The 15705-nt window shown below is 37.8% G+C and overlaps 1 protein-coding gene across 3 annotated transcripts in view; it reads left to right on the top strand.

Annotated features, from left to right (window-relative positions):
- Nucleotides 1-15705, top strand: part of LRRC7 (leucine rich repeat containing 7) — a 385857-nt gene that overhangs the window by 72565 nt on the left and 297587 nt on the right. For all 3 annotated transcript variants that reach the window (XM_055339299.1, XM_055339300.1, XM_055339301.1), the window contains exon 2: nucleotides 10891-11093. In XM_055339299.1, coding sequence (XP_055195274.1) covers nucleotides 10891-11093 — 203 coding nt within the window. The remainder of the gene's footprint in view (nucleotides 1-10890; nucleotides 11094-15705) is intronic.

The raw sequence follows: 15705 nt of genomic DNA on the forward strand, positions 1-15705 counted from the left end.
GCTTCCATAAGTGATCCAAACTTAAATGCTATGGATTTTTTTTCTAACAGCACACATTTTGACTACTAGGCAAGGAAATAGAGAGTAAAATAAAATATTCCATTTATTATTCCAAGAAGTTCCAATTCACAGATTTTTTTAACATCTGGTACTATGTTGTTTTAAGAACTGCAAACAAATGATAAGAGCCAACAAATAAAATCCTTCAACATGAGATTTATAAAGATGTAAGGGTGTTACCGTAGATTGTTTGGATGAGTATAGATGAAGAAAATGGTTAAGGGAGTGGTGTAAGCTAGAGAACAGAATTGGAAAAATATGCTTGTAACTTGAAGACAGCTTGAATGTCTAAAGAAACTTGTAGATCAGCCTTTCCTAAAATGTGTGAATCAGAATAGTAAATCCTAATTACAGTGATAAACTTAAAGCTTTTAACTTTTTAATTTATAAAAAAGTGATTTGAACAAAGATAAGCGTAATTTCTTATCACAAGACCTCCCCAGGCCCTTAATATGCTAATGCACACTGCTTATTTCTTAGAGGAAAATATAACCCAGGAACATGGGCTGGAAAGTATTGCTGTTGAAAATATAGACTCAGTGTGAAGCTTATATAACTGGGGGATAGACATACATTTTAGAAAACTAATCAAGATATTTAATTAACTGTCAATATGTAAAATGATAAGTCACTAATATTTTCTATTACAGTGATTACCATATGCGAAATTACAGGTTTATTTGAAAAGCTTTTTTAGTTAATATTTATCTCCCTCACAATCCAGTGAATTCATTAGAGTAATGACCAGAGTTCTTTTACTCACTGGTATTTCCTAGCATATAACCCAGTAGATGTCTAGAAATAGTACACTTCCATTTAGTATTACTTTCAGCTATAGTACTAGGAGATGGCAAGATTCTGAAGTAGATTGAGTGCATGGTAAAGAAAGGAAGGGGAAGATGTGAGAGGTTTAATACAGAGGGAAAGAAAGGAGCAATAAAAGAGGACCCCAAGGTACAGAATTGCGGGAAGGAAAACACAGCTAATCACAAGAAATCAAGGAAGAGCACGGTGTCTGGTACAGAGTAGGAGCTTAATAAATATTTCCAAAATCTGCCTTAGACAAGTTGAGTTTTAATTAAAGATTGGTAGCTCATTAAGCAGTTAGGAGCTAAATCAGAGATAATGGTTTATATTAGAAATCATTCATAGAAACTCTTTGAAGTCTCTTTGAAGTCAGTGGATGAAAATTCCTGGGAAGAATGTGCAGAGAGAGAACGCAGCATTGCTGTTCTTAAAATAAACAGCTCGTCCAAAAACAGAGCTTAGAAATATTTAATAAGCTCCTTCTTGGTACCAGACATTGTGCTTTCCTTCTTGATTTCTTGTTTTGTTTGCTGGTGTGATAATATCGGCATTAAAGACCATAAGGAGGTTTGTCCCAATAACAGTGCTTTGATCTTCATGTTGATAAACTGGTTTCCTTGTATGGAAAGCAAACCAAACCACGTGGAACAGTTGCAGGCTTTCAGGTATTGTAATGATAAAATGCAAACAAACCCATGAAATCTGAATATGTTTGAAATATAGTTATTTTAACAGTCAAAAAAAAAAAAACAAAGAAGGAAGCCTCAGATATTCCACTTGGGGTCCTAGAATTACTATGTATGTTGTCTGGATAAGGGGGTTTCAGAGACATACTTGAGGTTAAGTAATGGCTTTAAAGATTTTCTTGAAGTAGGACATGGAGAGAGCTTGGCAGGTTTCCATATCCCCGTGGCACACTTAGTGAAGCAAAGCGTTTCTCAGCAAATAAATTAGAAACATTTGTCATTTGGAAAATGTAAGACTGTGCCAACTAATGAGGACAGCCAGAGTATTTATCACAAATCTTGGAAAGATTGAACTTTCTTTGTCCTTTTATCTTTCCAGGTATGGAATATTAGGTGAGGATAACATGGACAAACGTGGGTCTGAAATTCTAGGGAACACGGTGGCATTGAAATTCAGGTGTTTTGATACACATATTTTTACTGTTTTGAGTCACCTACTGCAGGCATTAATTCTCAAGTGATGGAAATTATCTTTCATTTAATCAATAGAGGAGGATTTGAAGAATGTAGTAAGATGCATCTTTTTGTTACTTCCCCTAGGTTAGTCCAGGTTAGCGAGCCCTGCTGCATAACTGCATTTGGCTCTGGGAGGGTATTGAAAGGGAGGCTATTGACTGCACTCTGTGGTTTAGGAAAAGAAAAATCCTCTTTCGCAATTCAATATATATTTACATTATATATGAAATTTGTGTGTGTTGTGTGTGTGTGTGTATACACACACACATATATGATTCAAGAGAGAAGAGAATCCATGCAGCGCCCTGAGAATACAGAAAAGGATTCTCTTACCTTAAATTTCAAGGAATTTACTGGTAGGGCTTTAACAGAAAGCAATGAATACCTGTTTACCTGTTTTCCTCTTGCCTTTTAAATCTCTTTGAAAAACTGAAAGTCTGAGAATTACTTTTTTGGAGGTTTGCTAAAGATCCGTGTTAACACAGGAAGTCGGATTGCTTCTGAGTCAAAGTCCAAACACTGGACATGAGGCTACACACCCTCTGCGGTATGCTGGGCACTGGTCATGTTTCAGAGAAAAGAAAATCTGTGCTTCTGTATAACATGTGTGCAACACATTTGTGCTTTTTGTGTTTTGTGCTCTCCCCAATTCTGCACCTATGGAATATCTTATGTATCAGTCACCATCAAGTGTGTGCGTGTTTGCGCACCTGCATGCGTACGTGTGTGTTGTAGAACTGTTGGTAAATTCATGTCTTTGTCAAATCTCATTTGCTAATTGATCTATATGTGTGGCTGTTACTGTAATACAGACTCTGCTAAAGGAAAAAAAAATCAATGGCTTTGGAGTAAGGATATATGAGATCCAGTTTCAGGTCTACTAATTATTCTGTGTGTGACCTTATGTATACCACAGACTCACTAAACTTTTAGTCCACTATTAAAAAATGGAAAATAATATGTGAATATGTATTCCTTGTAAAGAAAAAAAAACAAGATGATAGATTGTAAATTGGTTTGAAATTTTCAAAAGTCTGTACAAACAGAAGTCATTGTAATCATGTTTAGCTCTTATATTCATTAATAGTTCATACTTGTAAAGTACTCCAAGCCAGATACTTGACATGCGAGTGGAAATATACATTGTTGTACAGGCTAGATGTGGTCCCTGTCTTCACAGAGCTTTTAGTCTAGTGAACAAGAGTGATACTGAGTAAGCTATTAAAATGTAATCAGAGGGAATCGCAGCATATAGTCAGAACATACTCAAGAATCATGGCCTGCTTTGTTGAATAGGGAGAGGCTCTTTTCCCTTAATGTGATACTTCTAGAAGGCAAGGGAAGTTGTCCTTTAGAGAGGCAGCCCTATTTCGGAGAGCCCTAGTAAAAAAAATAAATAAATAAATAAATAATTAATTAATTAATTAATTAATTAATTAAAAAAAGAAAGAAAGAAAGAGAAAGAAAGAAAGAAAGAAGAAAGAGAAAATTTAGTCTTAGTAATGTGAAAGAAATCATGAATGCAGAGAGCATTAGAGAGCAATCAGTAGAGTGGTCCTACCTGATTAGGCTGCAAGGGGGCTCGGTGTGAGTGTGAAAGGTAGGAGCCAGACCACAGGACTGTGTGATATTTGGCAGGCCACGGTAAAAATTTGGGCTTTGTCTAAAAGACAGAGAGGAGTCACAGAAATACTTGCAGCAAGAGGGGGACATAATATCTGTGTTTTACGAAGGTCACTCCAGCTGTACTGTGGAGGGAGAACAATAAGCAGAGACGAGTATAGATGCAAGAGATAATAGCTTGAACTAGCTTGCTGGGCACTTGAAATGAAGAAAAATAGGCTTGATTGAGGAACTATTCAGGCCATGTAATCGTTAATACTGGGTGATTGCTAGATGTGGAGTGTGGAAACTAGAGGAGTCAAGAACAATGCCAAGGTTTCTATCTTGAGAAACTGGGTGAATGGTTTTGCCGTTCACTGAGGTTGAGAACACAGGAGGAGGAGGAGGTTTGGGCAGAACAGTAACTGGTAACACTTAGTGAATGCTTAAAACCTGAAGACACAATTCTAAACATTTTGTTTATGCTCTGTTATTTGATAGATGACTAAACATGGGGCTAAAATGATGTGCCGACTCACACGGCCCGGAAGTTGGCTCCAGAGTCCAAGCTCTTGACCACGATGATGTGCTCTGTACCTTTCAAGAGCATCGCATCAGTTTTGAACATGTTCTGTTTGAGATGCCCCTGAAACATAAAGTGGAAATGAGGAGGGAAGTAAATCTGAGTGAATATAAAAGAAATTTTACCGCCGCCTATTATCAAAGTTAAATAAAGTGACGTGAATGAGATTGTAAAGGGAGAGAATGAGCAGCTAGAGAGGCAACAGGCCTGGGGGCCGAGGGGTGGGAGAGGAGCACATCTAATATCCTAAATCTCAGGGTTCCGGAGAGAGGATGGTACCTTCCCAAAAGACTGAAATGCAAGTGCAAGGATAAATGTCAGAATTCTGAGTATGATGTCAGGGGAGCCAAAGAAAGAGAACATTTCCAAAAAAAAAAAAAAAAAGGATGTAGTTCTCTGCCCAGTACTCCTAATAGGTTAGGTAAGAAGGAAGGAAAAGTATGAAAAGGATTAAAACAAAACTTCATTTTAAACATGAAAGTGAATCTCTCGCCTTCCTTATGTATCTGTTTTTGCAACCCAGATTATTCCACACCAAACTAAAAGGAGCTTTAAAAATATATATATTTTAACACCGGGGCGCCTCGGTGGCTCAGCCGGTTAAGCATCCAACTCTTCATTTCAGCTCAGGTCATGGTCTCAGGGTCACGACCTGGAGCCTCATGTTGGGCTCCACACTTGGGGGAGTCTGCTTCTCCCCCTCCTGCTCTGACGCTTCTCTGTGCTCGCTCTCTCTCTTTCTCTCTCTAATAAATAAATAATTCTTTAAAAATAGATAAATAAAAGACATATAATCATAAAGACAGAGAAAGTAGGAGAGAAGGCACCTGGAAATAAGAAATTTCCATTAATTTTCAGAAAAAAAAGGAAAGAAGATGTAGTTAATATCGCTCCCTAATAAATAATTCTTTAAAAATAAATAAATAAAATACACATAATCATAAAGACAGAGAAAATAGGAGAGAAGGCACCTGGAAATAAGAAATTTCCATTAATTTTGAGAAAAAAAGGGAAAGAAGATGTAGTTAATATCATCTACATACAAAATACACTGTTAGCTACGCTATGATATACCCACAAAGGGGTATGAAAATTGGTTTGCGGCACAGACCTCCTTACAGTCTGGGAGACAATGGGTACCAGGCAAGAAACTGAAGATACTCAGTCCTGAAAATAGGAAAATTGACTGAAATACTCTCTATAAAAAGCTACATAGCTGTGCTTCAGGCAGAAGACCAGAATATTCTTTGGCTTGCTGCCAGATGATCCTGCAGTGAAACCTATCATGCATGTAAAGCTTCCAATTAGCATCTTAGAGCTTCACTCTTCAGTTCTGAAGGGCAGGCAGGGATCACCAGATATTTGTGGAAAAGCCCTATTACGAAAGATAAAGATCAAAAGAAACACAGAAAATGGATCTCAGAAACAATTCAAGGAGCAGGGGGTACAAAGACAGAAAGCCTGCAGTGAATATTTTCCAGGAGGAATGAAAATGATAGGACACCCTCAAATACAAACAGGACACTATGGGAAAGTAGCATTCCGGAAGCAACGGATAACTTTTGACAGTGAAAATATGCCATCGGATGAAAAATAATATAGCAGATGGATTTAGATCAAATTGAGAAAACCTCCCAGAGGAGAGAGAATAACAGCACAAAGACACGAAAATTACAAAAGAAAAGAATAATCTAATTACAGGGTAAATCTAGAAGATAGGTCCCACATCCAGCTAATTGAGATTGCAGAAAAAGAGAAAATAAAAACAACAAAGAGGAGAAAATTACCAATTAAATAATGACAGAAAATTTGACGGGGTTAAAAGATAAGTGCTTCTGGGACGCCTGGGTGGCTCAGTGGTTGAGTGTCTGCCTTCGGCCCAGGATGTGACCCCGTGGTCCTGGGATCGAGTCCCACGTCGGGCTCCCCGCATGGAGCCTACTTCTCCCTCTGCCTGTGTCTCTGCCTCTCTCTTTGTGTCTCTCATGAATAGATAAATAAAATATTTTTTAAAATTAAAGAAAAAATGCTTTCAAAATGGAAGGGTCTGTCAAATACCCAGGAGAATGGATTAAAAAAAACATCAAAGCACATTATCAAGAAATTTCAAAAGACTGAAGATAACATAGAAATTCTAGGATGTTCTGGTCGAAGGGACGGTGGGTATAAAACAGGATTTTGAATAGTGATGGAACTGGATTTCCTGGCAACAACTTTAAAAGCCAAAAACTAATAAATTAAAAATGTCTTCAAATATATGAAGGACAATTATTTCTGACCTGGAAATATATATCCAGTCAAACTTTCAATTGTTTGTGGATGGAATGAAACCATGGTCAGAGATTCATGTATCAGAGATCCTTTGTCAGTAAATTACTAGATGATATTTTCTAAATTGGATGTCGTATTCCAATGAGTCCAGAAGGAGAAAGACATGGGATTCAGAAAATAGAAGATGTAACACAAGAAAGAAGTGGAAAATTCAAAGAATAATGGTGAAGAGAAATTTTAGAATATCAGATATATATCAGATTTAGAAAAACAGACATTCCAAAGAGGAACAAGAAAACACAGCGTTTCTAAAGGATTATTCCAGGGGAAAATGACAGATTATACCCACTTGACTATACCAAGAGGAGATAGGGAATTGAATCAACGGAAAGTACATAGAAAAATCAAGCAGGAAAAAAATAAGGAAATTCTTAAAGAAACAAAAAAAAATGCGCAAGAAATGAAATGTGATTGAATTATAGTAGTATATAGTCATGGTAAAATAAATACTATTAATTTAATACAAAATTCGCTCTCTCTGTATTTTCGCTTGGTTAGAAGTATATGAGAAGTTGTTAGAAGGAAGTTGAAACCACCACATTACGTGCTAGAAACCTGTAATTGAGAAAGTAAGGAGTAGCATTATAATCCAGTTATTGGGATCCCTGGGTGGCTCAGTGGTTTAGCACCTGCCTTTGGCCCAGGGCGTGACCCTGGAGACCCGGGATCGAGTCCCACGTTGGGCTCCCTGCATGGAGCCAGCTTCTCCCTCTGCCTGTGTCTCTGCCTCTCTCTCTCTCTCTCTCTATGTCTTCTCTCATATAATAAATAAATAAATAAATCTTTAAAAAAATCCAATTATTCAGAAATTTAGGTTGAAGAAAAGCTCAAAAATTGAAATTTATTAGATGTCAGGAGCACAAATCAGGAACCGGGAGGAGTTATGATTGAGAGAGCGTCCAGGAATGAGACACCAAAATCGTCAGTGGGTGCAGAAGAGTGCTCGAGAGACGGTAAATGAATGGCATGAGAGAGAGAGGAAGATGTTACTGCTGGGGAATGGGAATGGCCAAGGAAGGGGACTTTTCCAGGGTGAGAGGAGAGTAATGGATTTTAGAGAGCAAGGGGGATAACGATTCCAGGTGTTTAAGGGGTGAGAATGTCAGCATGCTCCACTTTTGAAGGCTACAGGCAAACCAAGTTTTAGTTGAGACTATGAGGGAGCATCCAGGGAGGAGGGCAAGGCTTAATGAAATCATTGATCGTGGTATGAGGCACATTCTCGGGGCTTAGAGGGAGTAGAGAAGAGAGAAATTGGGCCAGGGGCAAACTTCAGTCCATTGTGGGGATGAGAGAACGGACAGAAAAGATAACCAGAAGAGCCTACGTCTTGGGGCAATGAAAGGGGAAGCAGTCTTAAGTAAGCTGAGTTCCAAAAGTCTTGGTGGACAGTGGACCCTCTGGCCAAGTGGTTTAGGTGGAAGCCTGGGTATTCTTTTTCCTTTCATTTATATGTAAAACTTTACAGTGGCAGCAGCAGACAGGTACCAAGAAATAGTCGCATGGTTCAACACCGTAGGGTGAGTGCTAGGCACTGGGCAACAGCTGGATGTGCATTCATCTGCGGGTCCGAGAGGCAGACGGGCCACACGTATGCCTTGAGTCAGCCCTATGGCACGACAGCTGGGGGCTTGATGGGACTACTGGTGACTCAAAAACCTTTGTAATCTTTTGAGATGCCTCTGTCTTCCCCGGTCTCCCCTCCCACCTCTCATCTAATCCATCACCAGCGTACTGGATTCTGCTTCGTGGATATCTTCCCAATCCATCACTTCTTTCCAACCTTACCGCTACTCTCATAGTCTAAACTACCAATCACTTGCCTTTACAACTGTAATAATTTCCACAAATATTTACTAGGGGCCTAATATGTGTCGGGTGTTTACTAGATGCATTTACTGGCCGCCGAATATGTGTGTAATAATTTCCACAAATATTTACTAGGGGCCTAATATGGGGCCCGGTAGAGACAGAGAAGGCGCCAACTGATAATGAGGGATTTCAAGTAAGGTCAAGTGAAATAACAATTACAAAACCTTGTGATGCAGGCTCCTAGAGATGTGCAGTGTAGGTATGCAAGAGGTAGAAAACAGTGAGGAAGAAAGGCCATCCTTTTAATGTTCTCAGTTGGCCTCCTGCAGAATAGCACGCGCACATGCCCATCTGTAAGCGCGAACTCACGAACCTGTCGTCAAAATATCATGTTATCAATGTTGGAGTTAAAGGAAGGATGAGGACGGCTTGGGCCGAACGTCCAACGTCATTTTCTACTCCTCTCCCTCCAAATTTGATTTGACCTGAGCAATTTAAAAAGCAAAATGCTGTGTTGTTTTTACAAACCAACACTGCTTTCTAGCAATAAACTTACGTTGGTAAATCAAATAAATCAACCAAAAAAGTTCACATTTCAAATTGATGCTCATTGAGTACTACTCTGTAGCTGGCAAACGGTACCATGTCTGTGAATTCAAAAATGAATAAGACAAGATCTTTTCCTCCGAGAACTTACCTAGGGGGGAAATGGCACATCTAATTGAGAAGCGACGTGATCTGTGCTCTGGGAACTCAGACTCCAGTCATTCTTCCTGGACAGAAATTCGCAGAGCGAGTGACCTTTTAGTTATAATGAGAAGCTTTTCAAACAAATTGTCAATAGCTGATGGTGGAGTCCTAAGCATATTCATTTATCCATTCATGAATTCCTTTTTTGCTTGTATTTTCGGGGTTTTTTAGTTTCAAGTATTTATTTAGATTCCAGATAGTTAACATACAGCGTGTAATATTCGTCTCAGGTGTAGAATTTAGTGATTCATCACTGAGATACAACAACCAGTGCCTTCCTTATTACCCATCACCCATTTAACCCATTTCCACATCCACTTCATCCCTCTGGAGACATGTCTAGTAAGAAGTTTCCATGGCCAGAGTCAAGGAGGTTTCTGCCTCTGTTCTCCTCTAGAAATTTTAATGGTTTCCTGTCTCATACTCAGGTCTTTCATCCATTTTGAATTTATTTTTGTGTGAGGGATAAGAAAATGGCCCAGCTTCATTCTTTTGCATGAAGCTGTCCAGTTTTCCCAACACCATTTGCTGAAGATACTCTTTTTTTCACATTGGCTATTCCTTCCTACTTTGCTGAAAATTAATTGACCACATAGTTGAGGGCCCATTTCTGGGTTCTCTATTCTGTCCCTTTGATCTATGTGTCTTTTCTGTGCCAGAACCATACTGTTTTGATCACTGCAGCTTTGTAATATCACTTGAGGTCCAGAACTCTGATGCCTCCAATTTTGCTTTTTTTTTTTTTTTTCAAGATTGCTTTGGCTATTTGGGGTCTTTGGTGGTTCCATACAAATTCATTTGTTCATTCTACATTTATTATTTAGTGTTTACTATATTGTCAAGCACCAAGACAAATGCAAAATGAATAAAACATAGATCCTACTCTCAAGGAACTTACAGTCTAGAAGAATAGCATGAAAAATCAATAGATTTAATAAAGTGATATGAGTGGCACGTTACAAATATGTGTATTTCATGGTATTTGGTCATTTTAACCTAGAGAAAGATGTTATAGGAATTTCTGCCATGATTATAAATTGCTTTCTCCCATTAAAATTGTAAGATTCATAAAGATAGGTTCTCATTCTGAAGCAAATAACCAATCCATCTCTAATCTGTAGCTGCAGTAGAATAGAAGCTTCATGAAAACAGGGATTTACTTCAATTCATCACTCTATCCCAGGTATAAGAGCAGTGCCTGGAACATATGGTTGTTCAATAAGTATATGTTCATTAATGGAATGAATTTGTGGGTCAGAAAGAGGTCATCATAAACCTTAGTAGTGAAACTTGAATATTTTTACAGAAATGGGAAAAATGTAATCATTTCCAACAAATTCCAGATATTTCTGTTCTGCATTGTAATTTGTGTAATTTTTTTTTAAAAGATAGATTTATCCATCAAGTGAGAGTGTAAGCGTGGTAATCGCATGGCACTGAGTCAGGATTGTATTCTGGCTAGATCTTGCCATTCGGAAATTGTGTGATGATGGGAAATCTCTTAACCTCTCTGAATTCCATTTCTTTATTTGTTAAAGGGGAATAAAACCTATCTCACATACCTCGAAGGGCTGTTCAATTATTAACTGATGTAATGCATGTACATGTCCTTTACAAACTTGAAAACATTATATAATCATAAAATATATACCAAAATCAAATTTCTAAAGCTTTACTATTGCAGGAATGCACTCCAAAAGCAGTCAATTAAACAGAGTTTTTTTTTCTGTTTTTTTCCTCTAGTGCAGTGCCTGGAGATGACCACCAAACGGAAAATTATCGGCCGACTCGTGCCGTGCCGATGTTTCCGAGGTGAAGAAGAAATCATCTCAGTTTTAGACTACTCCCACTGCAGTCTTCAGCAGGTGCCAAAGGAGGTCTTTAACTTTGAGCGGACATTAGAGGAGCTTTATCTAGATGCCAATCAAATTGAAGAGCTACCCAAGGTAATCTTTGACAACCTAAAATATACACTGTAAATGAATATTTCATAATATCCAAAGACTTGGCATAATGATAATGTTAACTATAGCCTTCCATCTGGATAATCAGCAAATTGTTCAAACTGATATAACTTTCCCCAATATTCTTGTTGATATATATTAATGCCGTGTCATTTGTAACTTCATATGAACTCCACGGAAATCATCATTTTACGAACTATGCCTTATTTTAATTTAAAATGGCCTCCATGAAAAGACAGATTGAGATCAATATTGGTGGGTTGAGATCAATAGCTTATGTTTGTAAAAAAAAAAAAGAAATATATGACACTATATTCCAGAAGTAAAATTTTTATGTTGTATTTTAAGGCAACATTGTTATAAAACCTTGAATTACTTGTTCTAAGTCTAATCCTTCCACACATATAGCCACACTTAATACTATTATGAAAAACATGCTGTTATTTCTGGAATTTGGAATCTTTGATTATTATAGACACCACTGAATACTTGGCATACATATATAAGCATAGTATAGCTAAAAAGTTAACTAATATCAAATTCTGTGCGCACACACACACACACATAACCATTATGACACTGGGCTATGCAAAGAAAATATCTCTTGTCTCCTGTTCTCCATGGCAGAAAAGATGGATGATAAAAGACTAGCTGACACAGACCAAGACCACACAGCAGAGAGGTTTAAAATCTAAACCACAATGATCATCTAAATAAGTAACTCACATTAAGTAGTTGGCATAGCATTTACCTGTAAAGGATTTATACAATGGCTCAGAAGGGAAAAAAAAATGTCCTGCAATACATTTCCATTGCTTATGCTAAAAAAAAAAAAAAAAAGCATATTAAATACCCAGGAACCAAGAAACTTCCATAATAAAAACTAAGAGAATAATATGCTTATCAAAACAAATTATGAATAATTGTTTTCATATCAAAACAAATTATGAATAATTGTTTTCACTTAGGGTTATAAATCATGGTATTAATATAATACTTCAGAGGCAGGAACTATTTAATGTGTACTTCAAAACCAATATACTTCATTTTTGACAACCGAAGTATGTAGTGTCATCTTGGATTTTGGGACAGGAGTTTGGGTCAGGCTTAAAAAAAGTTTTAATTGTATGGATTACCATGGAGATACACATCAAGTAGAGGCTGATGTGAAATGGGCTGTTTCTCCCAAAGACCATGAACTTCTTGAGGGCAGAGATGGCATCTTATTCACCTTCTCCTCCCGGTACGCTAGCATGCATGGTGACTTTCCATCTCTTTGTTGCCGCTACCAGGTGGAACAATGCAGAGAACTTCATGTACTACAGGACTTGATTAGTAAAATGGCAAAAGGTTTAAGCCACTCATAAATGTGACATTTAGTTCTAATTTAGGAAAAGTAAGCATAAGTATTTTTTTTTAGAACAGACTAATCTAAGATTGCCAGATAAATAAGGGATATCCAGTGAAATTTGAATTTTAAACTAAGAACCAGGAAATTTTTGGTAGAATTATACCCCAAATATTTCATTCAGTATACAAATACTAAAAAAAATACTGATTTATCTTGGCATCCTGTATTTTTATTTGCTGAATCTTGACAGCCCTAAGCCAATCAAGTTATTCAAAGTTTTTTTCTAGAACCAAGCAGAAAATTGTGTGAAACAAATGGTAAAAACACGGTTTATCAATCACGTACTTACTTAAAGGTACATGACTATGCAGTGTTTGAGGCTTTAGGGAGTGTAGGAGAAATAAATCTCAATCCTTACTCTCAAGCATCTAACAATCTAATTACAGAGAAAACTGAAGCTTTAGAGGCAAAAGCATGATCATGTGTAATCAGAGCCCAAGAGCCAAATACTGTTGTAGAGAAGAGTTTCATTCTTGCAGGGGGAGGGAGGAGGCTTGATCAAAAGGTATAAATGCAAAAATTGAGATGATACATATGGAGAGGGGAGGAGGAGAGTCTGGAGCTGCAGGTACATGTGAGGGGTGCCAACAACATGTAAGAGGAGGGAGAGCGTTGGGGGACCCAGATTAGGAAAGGAATTGAGAGCCACACAGCATTGTTTGACTCCATGAGTTAGGCAGAGAGTGTCACTGGAGAGTCTCATCCACCAAGTGAGTCACTAGGAGCCTACGTAAGCGTGGATTAGCAATAACTAAAAATAATACAAGTAAACCAAACACTCAGTATAATTTCCCCATGTATTGAATTGCGGAGAAATTGTTAATCTTTTATTATCGGTATGCTTCCTATATTTCAAAGATCTTTCACATAATCTCTCAAAGTTTCTTCGAGTTCCCAAATTCAAGGTCGTCACTTTCGTATAACAGCCCTGTGTCACTTTCTTCTAATGTACTTGATATTGAGATAGGATCTAAATTATCCGCCGCTGAGATATGATCATAATAGTACAGGGATATATTTGCGCCTATTAGAAAAACAAGGAGTTAAATAAAAACTCTCTTTTTCTGAGGACAAGAAAGTCTTAACTTGTTCTTGGGTCTCTTTGGCCTTAATTGTGTTCTATGTTCATTGCTGATCCAATCCCTTTGCTATCAAATCCATTATGGCAAGAAAAAATGAGATTAGTTTGACGGAGTTAAACAATGATGGGCCTCGTCTATGGATTTGTGATTGCTGGCCACCACACAAAGGGAAGGGGTGCAAGGACTCTGGGGGAGATCACCACAGTGCACACAGCAGACAAAACGTTAGGCAGTCATTGTTTCATGAGGAAAAGTAGGCAGAGTATTGAGTCTTAGGGAGCTTAATCTTCAAAGGTAAATTAAATAAAACCTTTTTTGTCCGCCATTTTCTTTTATTGTTTTCTTTATGTTTCCCTGGCATTGTTACCATGGTGATTTCAAAGCTGTTGAGTAAATGAGATAGCTGTTTGTATTTTTGACATTACATTATGAAAAGAATTACATTTTGTAAAGTTTTTATTTTTTTTCCCTTCTGATATTTGATACTGAGAATATTCTAGCTGGCTAAGAATTGCTACTGTAAGACCTTATGCAACAGGTGTAGAACAGAGTCAAGGTTAATGACATTAGAAAAAGACATGTCAAGACTATGTCAGAAAAGACGTGAAAATAGATGTGAAAGAACAGGAAGTTTTTTGATTAGGAGTGGTTCAATCTGTGTTACTTAATTTGCTGTAGTAAAAGGTAAAAATACAAAATGACATGCCTTTCACACAGTGATGGAAAACCCACACAGCTTATAATTTAGTACGGTTTTGCTTGTTATTTTGAACCCAACTTAAAATTATAGACAGAGTAATGGACCGTAACAGGTGTATATTATGTATGAAGGAGTGTGGGAAGAGAAAAGTAAAAGAAGCCTTAAAGAGAAAAACTGCTGAGAAACTTGAAACTGAAGAGGAACCTTTAATAAAGGGAATAGATATGATTCGGAGAAGCTAATACGTGGCCAAAATCGAAAGACGTAGAGAGAGTGACCTTGGCAGATGAGATCGATTTCACCACACGTAAAAGGGGGTGCAATGAAATCTGAGGCACCGGACCTAGAAGACTTTCTCCATATTAAAGTTTACAACCTACCCTGAAATATCTTAGAGATCAAGAACCTGACCTTTGGACCCGACAAACCTAGGAGTAGATCTTGGCGCCGCTGTTTGGTTGGAAAGATACTTTATTTTGTGGGATACTTTTTTGTCTCTGTTTCTCTGTTTCTTCATTAACAAAACTGGGGAAATGATAGAGGTTGCCAGTGGCTCCATAGCTGGGAGGTCGGAGGTAATAGATAAATGAGTACTGGGTGAGGTAATGCACGTGGAATGTACCTGGAATAGAGAAATCCTCAATAATCGGTATCCCTCATTCCCCTGCCACAGATGAAGAAAACTGCCATGTGAACTACCCCGAGTGAAACAAGAGCAAGGTTCTGTGACATCTCAAGATAGTCCTGGGCATTGACTCTCTAACAAAAAAAAAAAAAAAAAAAAAAAATTATTGTGACATGACTTTATCTCTAAAATCTCCTAAGACAGCTTCTAGGAAATCAGTGCCCTGCCAAATCGGGTGTAGGTTTTTGATTCTACCAGCAGTTGTCACAAATCGCACCAGCACATTTGTGATAATACCACTGTTTTCCCAGAAAATTTCCCTGACTCACAGAATCACAATGTCGTCTTACGTTTGAGTAGACGCAGCCTAGGAGATTGTTCTATTCAGAGCTTGATTATTACCTATTAAGCAAATCCAGGCCAGAAAAGTTAATTTACTTCTCTTAGGCCACGTGGGATGTTCGATTCCTGTCCAAAACCGTCATCGAAGACGGTGTAATCATTAGGCTAGACGAGGCCGTGCTACAGTAGCAAGTCAAAAGCTCAGTCCGTAACTGAACAAAAGTTTTGCTTGATGTCCCATGAGAAGCACTGCCCTTAACCGATCTAGCTTCCTACCCAATGCAGAAATGCCGACTTAATATTGCTCTTGCAACAGTCATCCAGCCTCTTCGTTAGTATTTCTATTGGTGGGAGACGTCGCTAAATTAAGAAGCAAACCATTGTATTTTGGGGAAGGTCTGGTTATTAGAATGTTCTGCAATATGTTAATGATA

Source organism: Nyctereutes procyonoides, unplaced genomic scaffold (assembly GCF_905146905.1).
Source record: "Nyctereutes procyonoides isolate TBG_1078 unplaced genomic scaffold, NYPRO_anot_genome, whole genome shotgun sequence".
Classification (NCBI taxonomy): Eukaryota; Metazoa; Chordata; class Mammalia; order Carnivora; family Canidae; genus Nyctereutes; species Nyctereutes procyonoides.